Consider the following 20534-nt stretch of genomic DNA (forward strand, 5'->3'; position numbering starts at 1 on the left):
GCTCACAGCAGCCAGGCCCCGCCCACAGCGGCCAGGCTCCACTCAGAGCAGTCAGGCCCCGCCCACAGCAGCCAAGCTCCACTCACAACAGCCAGGCCCTGCTCACAGCTCCCAGGCCCCGCCCACAGCGGCCAGGCTCCACTCACAGCAGCCTGTTCCCACTCACAGCAGACTGGCCCCGCCCACAGCGCCCAGGCCCCGCCCCCACTCACAACAGCCAGGCCCTGCTCACAGCTCCCAGGCCCCGCCCACAGCGGCCAGGCTCCACTCACAGCAGCCTCGTCCCACTCACAGCAGACTGGCCCCGCCCACAGCGCCCAGGCCCCGCCCCCACTCACAACAGCCAGGCCCTGCTCACAGCTCACAGGTCCCGCCCACAGTAGCCAGGCCCCGCCCCCACTCGCAACAGCCAGGCCCTACTCACAGAACCCAGGCCCCGCCCACAGCAGCCAGGCTGCACTCACAACAGCCAGGCCTTGGTCACAGCTCCCAGGCCCCGCCCACAGCGGCCAGGCTCCACTCACAGCAGCCTGGTCCCACTCACAGCAGCCAGGCCCCGCCCACAGCAGCCAAGCTCCACTCACAACAGCCAGGCCCTGCTCACAGCTCCCAGGCCCCGCCCACAGCGGCCAGGCTCCACTCACAGCAGCCTGGTCCCACTCACAGCAGCCAGGCCCCGCCCACAGCGGCCGGGCTCCACTCACAGCGGCCAGGCCCCGCCCACAGCAGCCCGGTCCCGCTCATAGCAGCCAGGCCCCGCCCACAGCGGCCGGGCTCCACTCACAGCAGTCAGGCCCCGCCCACAGCAGCCAAGCTCCACTCACAACAGCCAGGCCCTGCTCACAGCTCCCAGGCCCCGCCCACAGCGGCCAGGCTCCACTCACAGCAGCCTGGACCCACTCACAGCAGACTGGCCCCGCCCACAGCGCCCAGGCCCCGCCCCCACTCACAACAGCCAGGCCCTGCTCACAGCTTCCAGGCCCCGCCCACAGCGGCCAGGCTCCACTCACAGCAGTCAGGCCCCGCCCACATCAGCCAAGCTCCACTCACAACAGCCAGGACCTGCTCACAGCTCCCAGGCCCCGCCCACAGCGGCCAGGCTCCACTCACAGCAGCCTGGTCCCACTCACAGCAGACTGGCCCCGCCCACAGCGTCCAGGCTCCACTCACAGCTCCCAGGCCCCGCCCACAGCAGCCAGGCCCCGCCCCCACTCACAACAGCCAGGACCTGCTCACAGCACCCAGGCCCCGCCCACAGCGGCCAGGCTGCACTCACAGCAGCCCGGTCCCGCTCATAGCAGCCAGGCCCCGCCCACAGCGGGCAGGCCCCGCCCACAGCAGCCCGGTCCCGCTCATAGCGGCCAGGCCCCGCCCCCCCGCGTCAGCGTCGTCCCGTCGGAACCAGGAAGGGCGCTCCGGGGCGTTGCCTCTCGCCGGACCGGGTGCGCGCGGGCGGCAGCTCGGGGTCTCCCAGTGCGCTCGGCTCGCGGCCGGTGCTCGGGTCCTTTGTCCCCGACTTTGCTCGGTCCCCTCCCGCCTGCGCGGCGCGTCCCGCGGACTCCGGCTCCGGGGCGGGGCGCAGAGGCGGCGACGCCCCCCGCTTCCGCCGGCCCCCCATCTGCGCGCGGGCGGCGCGTTCGTGTGGCCGGGCGCCGGGCATGAACAGAGAGCCGGGAGCCCGCGGCTCGGAGCCCCCCGCGCCCCCCACGCCCGCCCCGGGCCCGCGCCCCGCGGCCCCCGCGCCCCCCGCGCCCCCCGGCCCGGCCCCCCCGGCCCGCGGCCGCCACGACCAGCTGCTTCTGCTGCTCCTGGGGTGACCCCGGCCGCGCCCCGCCATTGTCCCCGCCGCATGGGGCGCCGCTGATGCCGCCGCCGCCGCGGCGGCTGCGTCCCGGGCAGCGGGGACCCCCATGGAGGCCGCGGCGCACCCCGGCCCGGGGCAGGAGCGCCCCGAGAGCGCGAAGGGGACCCTGGACGCGCTGCTGGGCCCCGAGGCGCCCACCTACCGGCTGCAGGACCTGAACACGCTGGCCACCGTGGGTAAGTGGGCGCGCGGGCACACAAAGGGCCCGACCCCGGCGACGCCCCCCGACCCCGTCCCCGTCCCGGCAGCGAGGGGCTCCCCCTGGCCGCCGGCGCGCCCCGGAGCCCGTGGGGACCCCCGTCCAGCCCCGCTGACTGGCCCCGCTGACCGGCCCCGCGTTGAGGGGACCCCTGCTCACAGCCCCTCCCCACGGAGCTGGGCACGTGACGTCACAAAAGTTCCTGGGGGGCCCCTGCAAGTGCCCCTCCCAGCGACCCTGCAGGGGGAGGGGTGCGGTCGGCCTGCGGAGCCGGGGTGGGGAGAGCAGAGTGGGGAACCGCGGGGTTCCGGGCCGCTGAGCAGCTGTTTTGGGGGGGGGCAGCCGGTGCCCCGGGGTCCCCCCAGACCCCCGACACCCCGAGCCTCTCAGTGGCCACTTTGCAGCACCCCTTTGTGACCCCGGGCTGGGAACCTGAGCCCGACGGGCGGCCTGCGAAGTCGGTTTTGAGTTCTCTCCACGCCCGCTGGGCGCCCCAGCCGCGCCGGGTTTAAACTGTGGGCGCCCGCGGGTCCGCAGGCTTCCTAGCAACGCTGCGTTGCTAAGGGGGGTGGTGCTTGGAAACGCGGGGGGAGAGGGAGGGGCCCCCAGTGCATCAGCGGCTTAAGCGCCCCCTGTGCAGTTGCAGCCCGGCCGTGAGACTCTTGGTTGGAGGTCGTTGCTGGTCATTTACGGGCTGCCCCCTGGGCTTTGTGACTCAAGGTGACCTCAGTCCCCCGTGAGTGTGTGTGCGAGAGAGAGGCTGAGGCCCCGCGGGGGTTTCTAGGGCCCGTTCTTGATACATTAACCTGCAGATCATGCTCCCCAAATCCCTCAGGGTGGACTAGAACCCCCAAACTTCTAGACACTCGTGAGTGTATTCCCGTCTGCAAGGGCTCAGCTGAGCTGCTTCCGGGAGAGGTGGTCTTGGGGTGCTGCCTGCCTCATGTGTAGCTGAGGGCCTTCTGCATCAGGAGGAACCCCAGTGGGCAGCACATGGAGCTGCCCCTGTGGGTCTCCCCGTTGTCCGTCTTTATAGGAGCAGACAGACTGGTCTTTCTCCCAGGAGCTAATGGATAGGTAGATATGCAGACAGACAGGTAAACACACTGCCGCCGAGTGGACGCTGACTCACAGCGACCCTGCCGGGCAGGGCAGAGCTGCCCCTGTGGGCTCCCTTCTTACTGAACTGGGGGAGACGAACTCCCCGATTGAGGCGAGTCTTGCCCACGAGCACTAGGAGGCTGAGAGAGCACCCCCCCCCCCAAACCTCACTCAGGGTCCCCCATACCCCCTGATCTTCAGCCCCTGGACAGTTGGCCCCTAGAAGCCTATCTGCTGACTTGGAACTCTGGGGTGGGCTTCAGGGTGGGGACCCAGTGGCCCGTCCAGTGAACAATGCGGCCAGCCAGTTGAGCGGCTGAGCCAGGCGCCCGCTGCCAGCCATTGTCTGGCTTTGGGCACTTGGGTGGGTGTGTTAGGGAGGGCCAGGGCTGGTGTCCAGGCCTGGCTGAGCGGTGACCTGCTGTGGGTGCCTGCAGCCACGCGGGGGCTTGGAGAGCGCCAAGTGGGCAAGGATGCCCAGTGAGTAATATTGTCCTTAAAAATAGAGCGTCGCCGGCCCCGGGGGAACCGGAGGGCAGTGCATGTGAGTCCAGACTTGTGTCCTGGGTGTTGGTCCGACTTGCCCAGGGCCTGGGCTGGTTCCCCAAGGCTGGCGCTACCTGGGCGGCAAGGGCCGCGAGGTTGGAGGCTGGGAGCTGGCGGGGTGAGCGCGGGTCAGGGGGTGCAGTCAGGCCTACGCGGTGGTGCATGGTGTGGGGGACATTCGCGTGTGCACGCCTGTGTGCATCTGGGTAGCCTGCCATTGCAAGCGCGTGTGCATGTTCAGTCTTAATCACAGCCCTCCTGTGACCTGCTCCCTGTAAATCTCCATCTGGCTCTGCCCCAGGTGACCCAAGCCCATTGCCCAGAGATATCTCTGCTTTATCTGGACAGCAATTCACCAAGTCTCTCCCCCAGGGTTCGAACAGATGACCTCGGAGATATCTCTGCTTTATCTGGAGAGCAATTCACCAAGTCTCTCCCCCAGGGTTCAGGGAGGGCGCAAGCAACCACTGGGTTAGAGTTAAAGGTCATGACCAGGTGCCACTTGCCCAGAGAATTAAGCTGACAACATCCAGGAGACCCCACTCCTCCCTTAGCTGGGTCTCTGCCCACCCTTTTTCCTGGGTGATGGGAAAAGGGGAGCTTGAGGAAGCTGGGTGGAGCAAGAAAGCTTCACCCAGCCTCTGCCCACGGGGACCTCTTCCACAGCTGGGAAAAACCAGAAACAAGCCTCTCCCCCTGCCCTGCTGACTGCGCCCTAGCTCATGGCAACCCGTGCTCTATGGAGGCTCCTCACTGGTGGATTTTTTGGGTCTCTGATCGCCAGGTCTTGCTTCTGGGAACCTCTGGGTGGGCTGAGACTACCCAGGTCTTCTAGCAGCTGAAGTGGTGAACCTGTGGGTGCTACCTGCAGACACCTGCGCAGGTAGGGGCAGCCCGGGCCCAGATCCAAGACGTGCCCATTCCTGGTGGCAAGAGGAGCACAGATTCCGTGCGCCCTCCTGTGTGTGTGTGTGTGTGTGTGTGTGTGTGTGTGTGTGTAGCTCTGTGCAGTTTTAGCCCATTATTCTCGGGTCCAGCCCAGCACCCAAAGGTGGCCACCATCTCGATTCCATTCCCTCCACCAGCACCAGTAGGGGCGCTATTTTGGATCACTTTCACCAGCATTGAGAAGGAGGGGCCCTCTTGAAGGAGCCCCCACAGGTGGGCACCATCTTGAATGGGTCTCCATCAGCACCAGTAGTGGGGATGGGAGCATCATCTTGAATGCACCCCCTCCAGGACCTACAGGGGGCGCTATTGCGAATCAAGCTTCACCTGCATCCAGAAGGAGGGGCCCTCTTGAATGCAGCTCCACCAGCACCAATGGGGAGGCTCCGTCTTGAATGCACCCCCTCCAGGACCTACAGGGGGCGCTATTGCGAATCAAGCTTCACCCGCATCCAGAAGGAGGGGCCCTCTTGAATGCATCTCCACCAGCACCAATGGGGAGGCTCCGTCTTGAATGCACCCCCTCCAGGACCTACAGGGGGCGCTATTGCGAATCAAGCTTCACCCGCATCCGGTGGGAGGCGCCATCCGGACTGCGTCTCCCGCCCGCAGAGCAGGAGGGACCCGCTTCTCCCTCGCCGCCGCCACACCCCAAGATGCCTCCTTGGAAAGTTTCACTTCTCCAGCCCCCGGAGGCCTCCTCGGGTGCATAATGCATGAGGAGGCTTCCCGCTCCGAGTGCTGACGCCCATTTTCCGACGCGCTGTTGGGTCTCCTCCTGGGCGACGGCCACCAGACGCTGCGCCCAACTTGTGCCCGAGGGGCGGGCGGCCCCTCAGCCGTGGACGTCGTGTTTCCTAAATATTTGCTGCGTTGACGCCACAGCTGGGGACGCTTGATGCCAACCGCTTCCTGCCTGCGGTGTCCCCACGTGAGCGTCTCCCCACGTCAGCGTCTTACGTCAGCGTCTCACGTCAGCGTCTCACGTCAGGGTCTCCCCAGTCAGCGTCTCACGTCAGCGTCTCACGTCAGCGTCTCACGTCAGCGTCTCACGTCTGCGTCGCCCCACGTCAGCGTCTTACGTCAGCGTCTCACGTCAGCGTCTCCTCACATCAGCGTCTTACGTCAGGGTCTCCCCACGTCAGCGTCTCACGTCAGCATCTCACGTCAGCGTCTTACGTCAGGGTCTCCACGTCAGCGTCTCCTCACATCAGCGTCTTACGTCAGGGTCTCCCCACGTCAGCGTCTCACGTCAGCATCTCTTCACGTCAGCGTCTTACGTCAGGGTCTCCACGTCAGCGTCTCCTCACATCAGCGTCTTACGTCAGGGTCTCCCCACGTCAGCGTCTCACGTCAGCATCTCCTCACGTCAGCGTCTTATGTCAGGGTCTCCCCACGTCAGCGTCTCACGTCAGCGTCTGACGTCACGGTCTCCCCACATCAGCGTCTCACGCCAGCGTCTCACGTCAGCGTCTCCCCACGTCAGCATCTCCTCACGTCAGCGTCTCACGTCAGCGTCTCACGTCAGCTTCTTACGTCAGCGTCTCATGTCAGCGTCTCACGTCAGGGTCTCGCTTCAGTGTCTCCCCACGTCAGCGTCTCACGTCAGCTTCTCCCCACGTCAGCGTCCCACGTCAGCGTCTCACGTCAGCGTCTTACGTCAGGGTCTCCCCACGTCAGCGTCTCCCGTCAGCGTCTTACGTCAGGGTCTCCCCACGTCAGCGTCTCACGTCAGCGTCGCCCCACGTCAGCGTCGCCCCACATCAGCGTCTTACGTCAGCTTCTCACGTCAGCGTCTCCCCACGTGAGCGTCTCACGTCCCTGACGGAGTGGACCGGAACCGGAAGCAGCCGAGCGGACGCCGGGCTGCGCGGGAAGGCTGCGTGGGCGGGAGGGGGCTCCCACGGGGAAGTCCCAGCGTCTCCCAGAGTCGCAGGGAGTCGGGCCACCCGACGGCTGGCGTTGTCCACGCGGCTTTGGAAGCGGCCTCGCTGCGGCCATGCGGAAGGAGCGTCCGTGCTGAGGGGACCCGCTGGGCACAGCACCCCGAGGGCGCCGGCCGAGACGCTCAGAACGGGCGCTGCCTCGCGGGCCGAGGACCGTCCATGCGGAAGCGGAAGCGGAAAGAGGGTGTTCCACCAGATGAAGCGCTCTGGACGCTGCCCGACGCGCCTGCTGGAGGGTCCGCGCCTGGACGCTGGGAGCGAGGGGCGAAAACCGCGCGGGTCAACGCGTGCACACGCTCGCTGAGGCCATGGCCCGCCGTTCGCACAACGTCCAAGTCGCACGCCGCCCACAGCACGCGACGTCCGCCCTGGTTCCCAGACGCTGAGGTTGCTTGGGCGCTGCCAGGTCTGTGTCCGGCCCTGCGGCATCGCTGGCCGTCGCCGGCTGGACCGTGTGGCCGGCGGTGCGACTGACTGAATCCCAAGGGCACCGACCAGCAGGCGCCCGAGGGGAGAGGTGTCCACGTTGGCTGCGTGCGCACCCGGCAGCGATGCCCCAGGAGGAGCCGTTTGGCCCAGGGGCGTCTGAACAGCACCCCGGTTGTGGCTGCGCCCCGAGACGCAGCGATGCAGGCTCAGCGGTGAACCGCAAGGAGAAAGGCGGGGTGCCCCCTTCTCAGAAAGACAACAGCCCAGGAAACTCGACGCGGGGGTGCCCTCGCCCTGCGGGGGTGCCCTCGCCCTGTGGGGCGCAGCGTTCAGCCTCTGGTTGAGGATGCTCCACAGGAAAACGCGCCCCAGGAAACCTCGCACGCCCGCGTCTCTGCCAATTCCCCGCTGCCCTCAGCGCCTGGCAACCGCCTGGCTGCCTTCTGTCCCCACGGACCCACTCACCCGTGCCCCCCGCCCCCCTGCATCTCCAAGGGCCCGAGGAGAAGGCCGAGACCCAGCGCCAACTGTCGGGGCTGCACGGAAGGGAGGCGCGATGGAGAGGGATCCAAGGAGGCCAAGGAGTGGGGCGCCTGTGCCCGTGAGAAAGGGCTTTATATCAGGGAGTGATTGCCCCCCGATAAAGCAGCCCAGACCACAAGTCCCGCCTCGGACTCCGGAAGCCGCAAGCAAGGAGGCTGAATGCAGCCACATCTGTGGCGTCCGTGCTCCTGCTCATGTAGGGGTGCGTGTGCGTGAACCAGGCTCACCTCCTCAGCTTCCACATTTCCCTCGGGGGGCCGCGATGATGAAATCCCGTCTCCCAGTGTCTGGGGACCAAGCTGGCCGACCCAGTTTGGGGAAGTCTGAGGCTCTTCCACGGCTCTGGGAATGTGTAGCCGCAGACCTTCCGGTCATGGGGCTGCAGGGACACAGCCCTGCCACAGACCAGGGGAGAGGGGGGCCCAGCAACGGCTGCTCCCCACCCAGGCCCTCCCCGGAATGGTCGTATCGCCCTGTTGTTTCCTGCAGAAGAAATCCCCAAACCAGACTCCCTGCCACCAAGTCCACTCTGACTCACAGCGACCCTGCAGGACAGGACAGAGGAGCTGCCCCCCCCCCCCCCACCACCGTGGGTTCCCAAGACGGCCACTCTTTGGCACCCGGAATTCTAGGCACCGACCTTTGCACCTCTTAGGCAGTGACAGGCTGGGGTTTATCTCTGAAGCCACCCCAGGGCCACCGCTCCTTGGCCTCCGGCTCTGTGTCCCTTCCCGCCCTTCCGCCCACACCTGGTGCAGGAGGTGCAGAACTGCCCCCGGCCCCCTGGGCTCCTCCTCCCCAGGGAGTGACCTTCCAGAGATGTGTTATCAGGCAGGCAGCCCCGCTGAAACAATGCTACCTGTTTTGTTTCCAGATCTGACCCATTCAAACACCCTTGTCTCCAGGTACCATTCACTGACCTGGGTGACCTTTTCCTCCCCAGGGAACATAAACTCCTCAGCCCCCCTCACACCCCTGCCCCAAGGTTTCGGTCCAGACATTCCAGTTGCTCCTGTCAGGGCATTCCCAGATACATAGATAACGGCTTCTAGGAGCTTTGCTGACCAGGTGGCCTGCTCACTGCGAGGTCAGCAGTTCCAAACCACCGGCCTCTCCGAGGGAGAAAGAGGAGGCTGTCGGCCCTCCGTACAGAGTTACACTCGGAAAACCACATGGAGGCTCTGTGTTATCCAACACGGCTGATGGGAGCCGATAGTCCAACAAAGAGACAAACACTGCCCTCGAGTGGACGCCGCCTCACGGGGACCCTGCAGGACAGGGCGGAGCTGCCCCTGGGTGTCTCCCAGGCGGTCAGTCTGCACGGGAGCAGACGGTCTGGTTTTCCTCCGGAGGAGCTGCTGGTGGGTTTGAACCCCAACTTTTAAGTCACTCAGTGTTCAACCCACCATGAAGCGGGGCTGCTGACCCAGTGGCAGGACCGCCCGATGGTGTTGTAGGGGGGTGGCCCTGCCAGGCCTGAGATGAGTGAGCCCTGGATCCAGCCACCTGGGACGTTGCGTCAGCAGAAGCCGAGCTGGTGGCCCGGTCAGAGGAGACACGGGGACAAAGGAGGATTGTTTGCAGGGAGACATGAGCGGGCAGGGCGTGTCCGGAGAGATGGGATAACTCAGGCGTGCGCTGTCTTTAAAAATAGACTTGGCAGCCCCAGAGAGGCTGAAGATCAAGCTTGGGAGGAACGGAGCAGACACGGAAAACCCACTCCGTGTGACAGGGGAGGCCTCAACTCTGCAGGCTGTGCGTGAGCTGCGGGGCGTAGGTCGCCAGGCCTTTCTGCTGCCGTCCTTCCTGACGTTGCTTCTGATTCCCCTCCTTGTCCCCAGGCTTTTTTCTGAGGCTCCCCGGGTGGTGAGGCGGCCCCTGTCCCCATCACCACGAGATGCTTCCGGTAGCCAAGGCCTAGGGAATCCAGGAGGGAGCCCTGCTGGCGGGTAGTGGGTTGTGTGTGGGGCTGTTGCGGATTACAAAGTCGGTGGTTCAAACCCAGCAGCCGCTCCGATGGAGAAAGGCCAAGACTGACCGCTTGAGAAACCTACAGGGGCAGCTCTGCCCTGTCCTGCAGGGTCTCTGTGAGTCTGTCCACGCCCACTGGATGGCAGTGTGTTTATCTATCATCTATCCATTGACTCATCTGTATCTATTTATCTACCTATCTATCTACTATTTGCATATCTACCTATCCATTAGCTCCTGGGGAGAGAGACCAGACCTGCTCCCGTGCAGACTGACCGCCTGGGAGACCCACAGGGGCAGCTCCGCCTTGTCCTGCAGGGTCCCCGTGAGTCAGCGTCCACTCGATGGCTGTGTGTCCATCTATCTATCTATCTGCATCTCTATCTATCTACATATCTCTCTATCCATGAGCTCCTGGGGAGAGAGACCAGACCCGTCTGCTCCCGTGCAGACTGACCGCCTGGGAGACCCCCAGGGGCAGCTCCGCCCTGTCCTGCAGGGTCCCCGTGAGTCGGCGTCCACTCGAGGGCAGGGGCTTTGGGGCTTAACAACTCCCAGGAAGCCGCTCTTGGTTGAAGTCTGTGGGTCAGTGTTCAACAAGCTGCACGTCAGCCGGCAGGTCTGGCAGCGACCTGCTTCCCAAACCTCCCAGGCTGGAAAATGCCACCCAGGAGCACAGCCCGGGCAGCGTCCCAAGAAGCACAGTCCCGTCCAAGGAGCCCGGGGCGGCCCAGACGGCCAAGGTGCTCGGCTGAGTTTGGTGTGTGAATCCACCCTGAGGTGCCTCACAGGAAAGGCCTGGCCATCCCTCTGCTCTGAGACACATGCGGGTGGGCTGGGGGTCTCCCCCGGGATTGGCGCCGATGGGAGGGCAGGCTTCTGGCTTGTCTCCATAAGCGTCTATTGGACGACGACCGGCGAGGCCGTTCTGACTCACAGCAACCTGATGTACGGAGACAGGAGCAGAACACCGCCCGGCCTGCGCCGCCCTCTCCTCTGTTGCTGTGCCGGGGCCCGTGGCTGCAGCCACCAGGTCCGTCCATCTCTGTCGTCCAGGGCGTGCCTCTCTGTCGCGGCCCCTCTGCTTCACCAAGCAGGACGTCCTTCTCCAGGGACTGACGTCTCGTCCACAGGGCGGAGCTGCCCCTGGGGGTCTCCCAGGCGGTCAGTCTGCACGGGAGCAGACGGTCTGGTCTCTCTCCCCAGAAGCTAATGGATAGAGAGATATGCAGATGGATGGATGGATGGATGGACGGATGGGCAGGCAGATAGAGAAACTCACTGCCATCCAGTGGATGCTGACTCACAATGAGCCTGCAGCACAGGGCAGAGCTGCCCCTGTGCTTTTCCAAGACTATCACTCTTTTCCGGGAGCAGACAGCCTCCTCCCGGGCCCCTGAGAACAGAGGATCTTACAACCCATTACAGACTGTGCCGTTTAGCAACTCCAGACTCAGGCTGGCTCGGAAAAAACTGACAGAGAGGCCATTAGGAGCCATTAGATGCGATTCCCAGCATTCGGGGAGCCTGCCCGGGAGAGCTGGAGTTTCCTGGGATGCGCCCCTGAGTCTGAGAGAGAAATGCCAGGCCGTCTGCTCCCGTGACGAGTGACAGGCTCAGAGAGACACACGGGCTCTGGGAGTTGGGATCGGCTCTCGGGGACCCTGCAGGACAGGGCGGAGCTGCCCCTGGGGGTCTCCCAGGCGTCAGTCTGCACGGGAGCAGAGGGTCTGGTCTGTCTCCCCAGGAGGAGCTCATGGATAGAGACCCTGTGGGTTTCGGAGACCAACAGTTGATGGGAGTAGAAAGCCCAGCCTGTCTCCCAGGGAGCTGCTGCTGGTTTTGAACCGCCGACTGTGTTGTTTGCAGCCCAGCGGGTAACTCTCTGCCAGGAGCGACTCTGCTGCTGGTCTTCCACCTGCACAGGCAGGGCTGAGTGACCCAGGGGGGCTCTCCGAGCGTCTGCCCCCCATGGGGTGCTGCGGACGGGTCATCGTGGGGCACGTCTGGCCGGTCTCATTGGCGGCTTGCAAAGAGATCCTGCCCCACCTTGGCCTCCACAGGTCTTCATGGGTCAGCTGGCTCGGCTCTGGGCACAGAGGGCAGCTCAGAAGGTCACGGCAACGAGTGACCTCAGGGGACAGCTGGATGGATTGAGTCCGGGCACCTGGTTGGGGGCGGGGGGTGGGGTGGCGGAGGAGGAAGGAGTTCATGAAAATGGAGAACTAGGTGGGTGGAGAGATGGGCAGCAATGTTGTGCCCGCTGGCAGATTTGTGTCCCTCGCAGCTGGTCATTTCTCGAGCCCGTCCAGGGCTGTCCTGGGAGAGCGTCTCCCCAGGAGGCCTTGTGACGTGCACCCCGAATGTCCGAGCTTGTAAGCCCTTCAGGCTCCTTTCTGTCCCCCGAGACTCCCCGTGTGCACAGAATTCTCCAGTTCAGGGTTACAATTAAAGAGCAAGTTCAGTGCCATCCAATTAAGCTCCAAGGAAACGGCCCCACCCCCAACATCAAACTCACCGCCATCGAGTGGACGCCGACTGACGGGGACCCCGCAGGACAGGGCGGAGCCCCCATAACCTCAGCAGCCAGACCCGTGCGGGGAGCACGAATATATTTCCAAGTAGTCACGGCTTATGTGCATTTGGGGGACCTGCAAGACCCCTGATGACATCACAATGGAAGGGGTTGCATCGTCGGGGCACCTGCAGCAGGAGGGGACAAGCCAGGGGTGTGCACGCAGTGGAAGGGGAGTCTCTAGGGGCCTGCCTGCGACGCGGAGGGCGGATTCTGAAGTCAGCCGGGCAGCCTAACCTTGGCCCCCCTCGGGTCGCCTTTACGGGGAACCAGTCCACTGTCCGTACCAGCAGGGAGTGGGCCCGTCCGGGTGGGCTGGACAGTGGGGTCCGGTTGCTCTAGATGGCTGATGCCCCCGGGAGATAACCTCTAGCTGACCTCCTAGTGTCCCCTCGGTGACCACGCGGTCGCAAGCACCCTCTTCGGTTTGGCAGGCAACACGGGGGGCACCATGGGGAGAAGCCTTTCTGTGTCCACCAGTCCGCAGCCACGTCTCTCCGGGCCTCGGTCTCAGCCGTGGGGTCCTGTGGCCGTTGCCTCCCTGGGCCAGGCGGTCCCACAGCTCCACAGTCAGGCCAGGTGAGCAGAAGGTTCCGCCGGCCTTGGTGGCGCCCCGGTCAGACTCCGAGGTCACAGGCTTACGAGACAAACAAATCCCTGTTACATGTCCATCTATCCATTAGCTCATCTGTCTTATCTGTCTACATCCATCTGTCTATCTATCTATAAATCTATCTGCATATCTATCTGCATATCTCTCTATCTGCATATCTATCTGTCTATCTATCTATCTACATGTCTATCTATCTACATGTCTGTCTGTCCATCCATCCATCCATCATCTATCTATCTATCTACATGTCTGTCTGTCTATCTATCTATTTATCTATCTATCTATCTATCTATCTATCTATCTATCTATCTATCTATCTATCTATCTATCTATCTGCATATCTCTTTATCCATTCGCTCCTGGGGAGAGAGACCAGACCGTCTGCTCCCCTGCAGACTGACCGCCTGGGAGACCCCCGGGGGCAGCTCCGCCCTGTCCGGCAGGGTCCCCGTGAGCCGGCGTCCACTCGATGGCAGGGAGTGGTTTATAATCCAGCCAATGGTTTGCAAAGGTGACTTAGTTTCAGGGGAAGGTGGTTTCCAGCCCTGCCCTTCCTAATGCCAGGAGCTCCTGATGGAGCTGCTCCGGGGAGTCCAAGTGCAGGCTTCCGATAAGCCTGGTCCGATCCGTAGGGTTTGCCATCTCTGCGGTTCCAGAGGCGGACGCACGGGCACAGAGCATGCCAACGACAGAGCAGTGTACGCGGCCACGGAGCCGTTACGCCCTCGTGCTGCCCGACTGCGCCCACTTCCTCCGGGCCACCGTGTCTGGGCGCACAGATGAAGCTGCAAAGTGCAGACACACCCGACTTCCCCTCCCCTCCCCCATCTGTTCAAGACGCACCCACCCCCAGAAAGGGACCCCTGCACCCCAGACTTCCTCTCTGAATGGAGTGTTTCCAGTAAAGAGGGAGGCACGCCCTTGGGCCAGGGTTCTTCTGAGAACCACGAGACTGTGGTGAGCGGGTTGATTTCGCCCAAGTTTTGGGGTGCAGATTCACCAAATTGGAGCTGCTTGCTGGCTCTGGCTGCAGTACCCCCTCCGTGGTTCCAGCCCCCCTCCCCACTTCTTGGTTTCCTTTCTCCGCCCCTTCCCCCTCCTAATCTTCTGAGTTTTGTTTTGTGGGCAGCTGGGTCCCCGCCTTTTAACTTCTTCCTGTGGGCTCATCTGAGAAGCCGCCCCAGTCCTGGGGAGTTGTGGGGGGGTCTGCGTGCTAAGCCTGCTCTGCTTTACCCTGAAAGCTGCTTCCCCAGGGCGTGGGCTCCCTCTCCGTGTCCGAGGGGTCTCTGAGGGCTCCAGAGGGAACTGGGCTGCCCATCGGGCTGCTAACCTTGAAGTGGGCAGTTCGAATCCACCAGCCGCTCTGTGGGGACAAGTCGAGGCACGGGGGGACGGACAAAGTGTCGGAGAAAGGAGAACAGAAGAGAAATAAGCCTTATGAGCCGGGAAGCTCCCAGATCCAGGCCAACAGGTCAGGGCAGTCGTGCCCAGCTGTCGGGGGCGCGGGTTTTTAAAGGGTTCCTAAGGGATGTCCGGCATTTACGGAGAGGGGGTTGCTTGTCGCTCCTTGTGTTTGAGCCTGAAACATGTGGCTTCCGTACACGCGCGAGGGACATGGAGTAAACAGCCCCGTCCAGGTCAGGTCCATCAGTGCGATATCAGCCCGCATGTCCAATACCGATCTATAAATCCCCCTTCAGACGCACGCAGCCCCTGCAATGACACGGATGCAGGAGGGTCACAGGCCGGCAGGTGCAGAGTCTTGTGGATCCAGTGGCCGTGGACGCAGCTCAGCGCCGGCGTGGCCTCCACGTGGCTCCTCCAGCTCCAGGGCTCCGTCATCGTGTCTCCACGCGTCTTGTCTGCACACAGACGTCCCCCCAAGACTGAGCCTGCGCCTTGCCTCCAGCGAGCTATTTATCTCTTAGCGCCTCTAAATGAGGTCATCAAGCGGCTACCTGACTGACAGGCGAGGCCCGGCCCCTTCACTGAGCCCCCAGATGGACAGGACCCCAGGTGGGCAGTGCAGGACCCTCCCCAGCTTGGTGAGAGGCCGCCCGTCCTCCTGAACTGGGGACAGCGGGTTGGAGCCGGCCTGGCTGGTCACGCTTCCTTGTGATGAAGAGTAACCGGGCCGTGCGGCCGCCATCGCGCCTGGACGAGGAGGACGCAGAGGACTGACCCCTTCACCCCCCCTTCCCGGGACTGTAATCCTGACAGCGGCGACCCGGTGGGTGTGAGCCTCTGACCTGTGGGGAGCAGCCCAGTGCTTCAGCCTCGGTGCCACCACCTTTCCCTGTGGAACCTTCCAGGTGGTTCCCAGGAAGTGCGCCCCGCCGCCCTGCTTGCTTTAAAGGAGGCTTTAGGGACCGTCTCTGATGGGAGGTTTTAGGGACCGTCTCTGATGGGAGGTTTTAGGGACCGTCTCTGATGGGAGGCTTTAGGGACCGTCTCTGATGGGAGGTTTTAGGGACCGTCTCTGAAGGGAGGCTTTAGGGACCGTCTCTGATGGGAGGCTTTAGGGACCATCTGATGGGAGGCTTTAGGGACCGTCTCTGATGGGAGGCTTTAGGGACCGTCTGATGGGAGGTTTTAGGGACCGTCTCTGATGGGCGGCTCAAGGTGGGAGAAAGATGATCTCTGTGGTGTTTCGACATTGATCCAGCCTCCGTGGCTCCAGAGAGTCTGCCTTTGGGGAGAATTTGCAGCTGGAACAAGGTTACCCTGAGATGCCATCGATGGGTTGGGTTTGGGTGAGAGTTCGGGGAATCGGTTTTACATTCCCCCCTTTTGATCAGGAGTCCCGCTGGGGGAGCGTTGGTCCAAAGGATCGTGCAGAAATGACGAACACGCTCTTGTCCCACAACCGCCCGCTCCCGAAATCTTTTCCATTCTCCACTGCCCCCCAAACAGAAGCCAAGTACCCCCTCCATTGCACCCCCATCCCAGCCCTCCCTCCTCCAGCCCCTGGGAACCAGTCACGGACTTTGGTCCCTGCAGTGTTGAGAGTTCCTAACAGCCCTCCCCCCCCCCCCAGGCACCGGCACGTTCGGGCGCGTGCTCCTGGTCCAGGAGAAGACGGCCAAGAAGTTCTTCGCGCTGAAGGTCATGAGCATCGCGGAGGTCATCCGGCTGAAACAGGAGCATCACGTGCACAACGAGAAGTCGGTGCTGCTGGAAGTCAGCCACCCCTTCATCATCCAGCTGTGAGTGTCCCGCCGGCCTCCTCCTCCCGAGTCCCAGGGCGTCCCCATGAGGGGGGGGCCCAACCCGGCCCCCCAACCCGGCCCTCCACCATCCCAACCCCACCGCCCGAGGGAGAGCCAGCCCTGGGAGGGTCAAACGGAGACCGTGCGGGCAGCTAAGAAGGGCACTCGGTGTGTGGGAGTTTCAGAGGGGCTGTCTGCCCCCAGAGGGGTTCTGCTGGACCAGGAGTGGGCGTTGGCCCCCCACCTTCACCTGCTCCATGCACCCCCTCCCCACCTGCCCCAGGTGTGAGCTTGTCTGGGTTCAGGGGCTTCTTTGTTATGTTACTGAAATCCCTTCCCGTGTCCAGGGTCCTTTGTGGGACCTCACAAGGGCAGACAGATACCTGCATTCAAGACACGCACACACACACGCACACGCACACACACACACACACACACACACACACACACACACACACACTCACTGTGTTTATAGAACCAGATATTTCAGGCCTTTACCCCACAAACCACACACAAAAAACCCCAAAACATACTGCAAAGGAGTCGATCCCAATTCACAGGGACCCCGTAGGACAGGGCAGAACTGCTCCCGTGGGTTTCTGAGACCGACTGTGGACACGAGCAGGAAGCCGCCTCTTTCCCCTGATGGGCTCGAACTGCTGACCTTGCCGTGAGCGGCCAACACGTAACCGCCACGTCTTTCTTTCCCCCAAGCACCCCCAAAAAGCACCAGCAGGCCCACGTCTCTTCCAGCCTCTGTTCTGTGGAGATCTCTGCACGGCTTGTCCGTGGTGAATTTCTTCACTGACTCACGGGGACCCGAGGCCGCGGTCCAGTCCGTCTGTCTGACGTGGCGGCAGTGGGCTTGTGGAGAGCCTGCACTTGCTGTTTCACGCGGGGCAGAGGGCTCGGGTGACTTCACGAGGGACAGAGGCTGGCTGAGCCACATGGGAGGTGGCCGTAGGGAAGGGAACAGGTGTGTGTGGATAGGTGTAAGGCTCCAGAGCCCTGCCAGGTGGGGCCTGGGGTTTGCATTTGGAGGGCCGGCCCCCCTTAGCTGGGAGCTTGGCGTGAACTTGAAACATCTCACCTGGAAGAAGGACCTGTCCCACTGGGGTTGGTTGCACGTGGCTCTGAGGCTGGAAGCCTTGCCCGTTGGGTCGCAAGCACCCACAGGGTCACCCGCAGTGAGGGGCTCGGAAAGAGACCAGGAAGAAAGGCCTGGCGATTGGCTTCTGTAACACCGGCCCTGTGGGTCACAGCACAGCATGGCCTGGAGGTGCCAGAGCAGGAAGGTGAGACCTCAGATGGGGCCTGGGGCCTCAGTGACTCACAGCTGCAGACACATAGGGTGGGGGTGGGGCTCGGAAGGAGGCCAGGTCCCGGGGGAGGGGTGGCTATCTCGGAGAAGCTGGTTGGAAAGTGGGGCTCAGGTTGCACCGGGCGGCGGAGTGCTGGGAGGAGGACCCCGGGGAGTGTCGTCTGTCTCACGTCCACAGGGAGACTCACAGCGACCCTGTGGGGCAGAGGGAGCTGCCCCCGTGTGGGGGGGAAGGCCAGATCCCCCCACAACTAATCGCAGGTTCTATAGGCGCAATTGTACGGTTAAAAATGTAGAGATTATAATAAAGTCCTAGGGAATATGAGAGAGATGGGAGAGGGGAAAATAAAGAAGCCGGACACATTTCATGGTAGCGTGGTCACCTCAGGCCTGCTCCGTGGACCTCGTGGATATGGGAGACAGGAGGGCAGGAGCTGGGGGGGGGGGGTAGGAGGACAAGGGGAAAGGGAACAGGGGAGGAAGGGGGAGGGGAGAGACAGAGACAGAGAGAGAAAGGGAAGGGAGAAAAGAGCCGGCTCTTTCTTGCTTATGTCTTTTGGGGACATGCAAGCCCCCTAATTACAGGTAAAGACACGCGTCACAGGAAGGGGTTGTGCTGTAGGTAAAACAGCAGTGGGAGGGGGACGACCTAGGGGTGCACACGCCTTGGAAGAGGCGGGATTAAGGTGACACCTCTGACAAGATGGGCAGGTCCTAGATTCAGGAGGGCAGTTTGATTTTTTTTTTGGATGTCACTGAGCCGGTTTGACCTGTTCTCTGGCTCACTGTAGAAACATTATCAGTTAGGTGTAAACCCCATTATAGGGACCAGACTGGTGGCCTTAAGCCTTTAGGGGGAAGAAGCCCATTGTCCTTAACAGCAGGGAGTGGGCCCTACCTGTGCTGGGGCTGGACAGCCTGAAGGCTGAACGCATCTGACCGCCCACCATGTGCTGGCAGACAGCCTCGGATGTTTGGCACATCTTTTGGGGGAGACTAAGCTGGGGGAGCGTCTTTTTATAATCCCACACCTGTGGGTTTGCCAGTCTTGGTGGTTTTGAGTTGCCAGAGGTCAGTTCCGGCCCACAGCGACCCCAGTTCTGCTGCGGCGTCCTCACCCCGCCCGTCGCGTGTGAGCCACGGCTGCAGGCAGTGTCCGTGCACCTCATCCAGGGCCTTCCTCTCTGCCGCTGCCCCTCCGCTTCACCAAGCACAGTGCCCTTCTCCGGGGACTGGTCTCTCTCGCTCACAGCCAGGTCAGCAGTTCGAAACCACCTGGGGCAAAGGTGGGGCTTTCTACTCTGTCTGAGAGTGTGCCTTGTGGAAACCCACTGGGGCAGTTCTACCCCGTCCTGCAGGGTCGCCGGGAGTCAGGCGCTTGCATATCTCCACACGCACACACCCGTACACACATACGTAAACACACATACATATCCCATATACATACACATACATATATATAAAAATGCATTTTTATCTGCGGAGACCCCAATTTTCCTACAAACACGAGGACTCACTGCAGCAGTCGATGGAGACGCACAGTGACCCGGTGGGATCGCGTCAGGTGGCCCCGTGCGTTCAGCTAGACAGACAGCCTCGTCTGCCTCCCGCGGGGCGGCTGGTGGATTCGAACCGCTGACCTTGCCGTGAGCGGCCCAGCGCCTCACTCACCGCGCCACCAGGGCCCGTGGGGCAGGTTAGGCTGAGGGCACGCCAAGGGTTCCGCTGTCGATGACAAACAGTGGGGTGGACGCTTCTATCCCCCCCAACCCCCCCTGCCAGCCAGCAGAGCCGCGGAAGAAAGGCTTGGCACTCCTCCCTCCGGGAGATATGTGCGCGCATGCCCGGGCCTCTCACTGCGCATGCGCACTCAGCCTAGTTCTCGTGCGCACGCACGCCCCCCCCCCCCGTTCTCAGCGCACGCACGCTCAGTTCTCGTGCGTGCGCATGTCCGGTTCTCATGCGCGCGCACCCGGTACTCGTGCGCATGCGCATACGTCGAGCATGTGTGGGCGCGCCCGGTTCTAGTGCGCATTCGCAGACGTCGAGCGTGCGCGCACGCCCGGTTATCGTGCGCAGGCGTCGAGCGTGCGTGCGCGCCCGGTTCTCATGCGCAGACGTCCAGCTAGCGTGCGCTCCCGGTTCTCGTGCGCATGCGCAGACGTCGAGCGAGCGTGCGTGCGTGCTCCCGGCCCCGCCCCGCAGGCTCTGGACGGCGCACGACGAGAGCTTCCTGTACATGCTGATGGAGTTCGTGCCGGGCGGGGAGCTGTTCAGCTACCTGCGCAGCCGCGGCCGCTTCCCCAGCAACGTGGGCCTGTTCTACACGGCGGAGATCGTGTGCGCCATCGAGTACCTGCACGCCCGCGACGTCGTCTACCGCGACCTCAAGCCCGAGAACATCCTGCTGGACAAGGACGGCCACGTCAAGCTCACCGACTTCGGCTTCGCCAAGAAGCTCGTGGACAGGTGCGCCCGCGGCGGGGGGGGGGGGGGGACGGGGGATCGGGGGGCGTCGGGGGGATCGGGGGGCGTCGGGGGGGCTGACCTGCGACCGGCGACCTCCCCGCTCTGCTCTCTCCCCAGGAGCTAATGGATAGAGAGATATGCAGATAGATCAATATGCAGATAGATAGATAGATAGATAGATAGATAGATAGATAGATGGAGAGGTAGATAGATAGATACATGGATATGTGGGTGGATGATGGATGTATGATGGATGATGGAGGGATGATGGATGGATGGTGGATGATGGATGGATGGATGATGGATGGATGATGGATGGATGATGGATGGATGATGGATGGATGATGGATGGATGATGGATAGATGATGGATGATGGATAGATGATGGATGGATGGGTGATGGATGGATGGGTGATGGATGAATGGATGGATGATGGATGGATGATGGATAGATGATGGATGGATGATGGATAGATGATGGATGGATGGATGATGGATGGATGGATGATGGATGGATGGATGATGGATGGATGATGGATGGATGGATGGATGATGGATGGTGTGCAGCAGGCTTGACCAGCATGTAGCTCTTGTACATCCACCATTACCACAGCTGCCTAAATCCCACTTAACCCCCTACAGTCCCCCACCTGCCCCCAAAACAAACCCAGACCCACTGCCCGTCAGCCCATTGCAGCTGACAGCGACCCTGTCTATGCAGGGTTTCTGTCTGTCTGTCCGCGGGCAGGCAGCCTCCTCTTTCCACGTGGAGGCACCGGTGGGTTTGCACTGTCCCTTTT

At 62.7% G+C, this 20534-nt stretch overlaps 1 protein-coding gene across 2 annotated transcripts in view; it reads left to right on the plus strand.

Annotated features, from left to right (window-relative positions):
- Positions 1-1737: 1737 nt before the first annotated feature.
- The window catches only part of LOC142435520 (cAMP-dependent protein kinase catalytic subunit PRKX-like), a 35451-nt gene continuing 16654 nt past the window's right edge, over positions 1738-20534 (plus strand). For both annotated transcript variants that reach the window (XR_012781561.1, XM_075539742.1), the window contains exons 1-3: positions 1738-2040; positions 15773-15941; positions 19471-19734. Coding sequence is in view for 1 of the 2 variants with exons in the window: in XM_075539742.1 (XP_075395857.1) it covers positions 1911-2040; positions 15773-15941; positions 19471-19734 (563 nt within the window). In the remaining variant the exon portion in view is untranslated. The remainder of the gene's footprint in view (positions 2041-15772; positions 15942-19470; positions 19735-20534) is intronic.

This window comes from Tenrec ecaudatus, chromosome Y (genome assembly GCF_050624435.1).
Source record: "Tenrec ecaudatus isolate mTenEca1 chromosome Y, mTenEca1.hap1, whole genome shotgun sequence".
In the NCBI taxonomy this organism is placed as follows: Eukaryota; Metazoa; Chordata; class Mammalia; order Afrosoricida; family Tenrecidae; genus Tenrec; species Tenrec ecaudatus.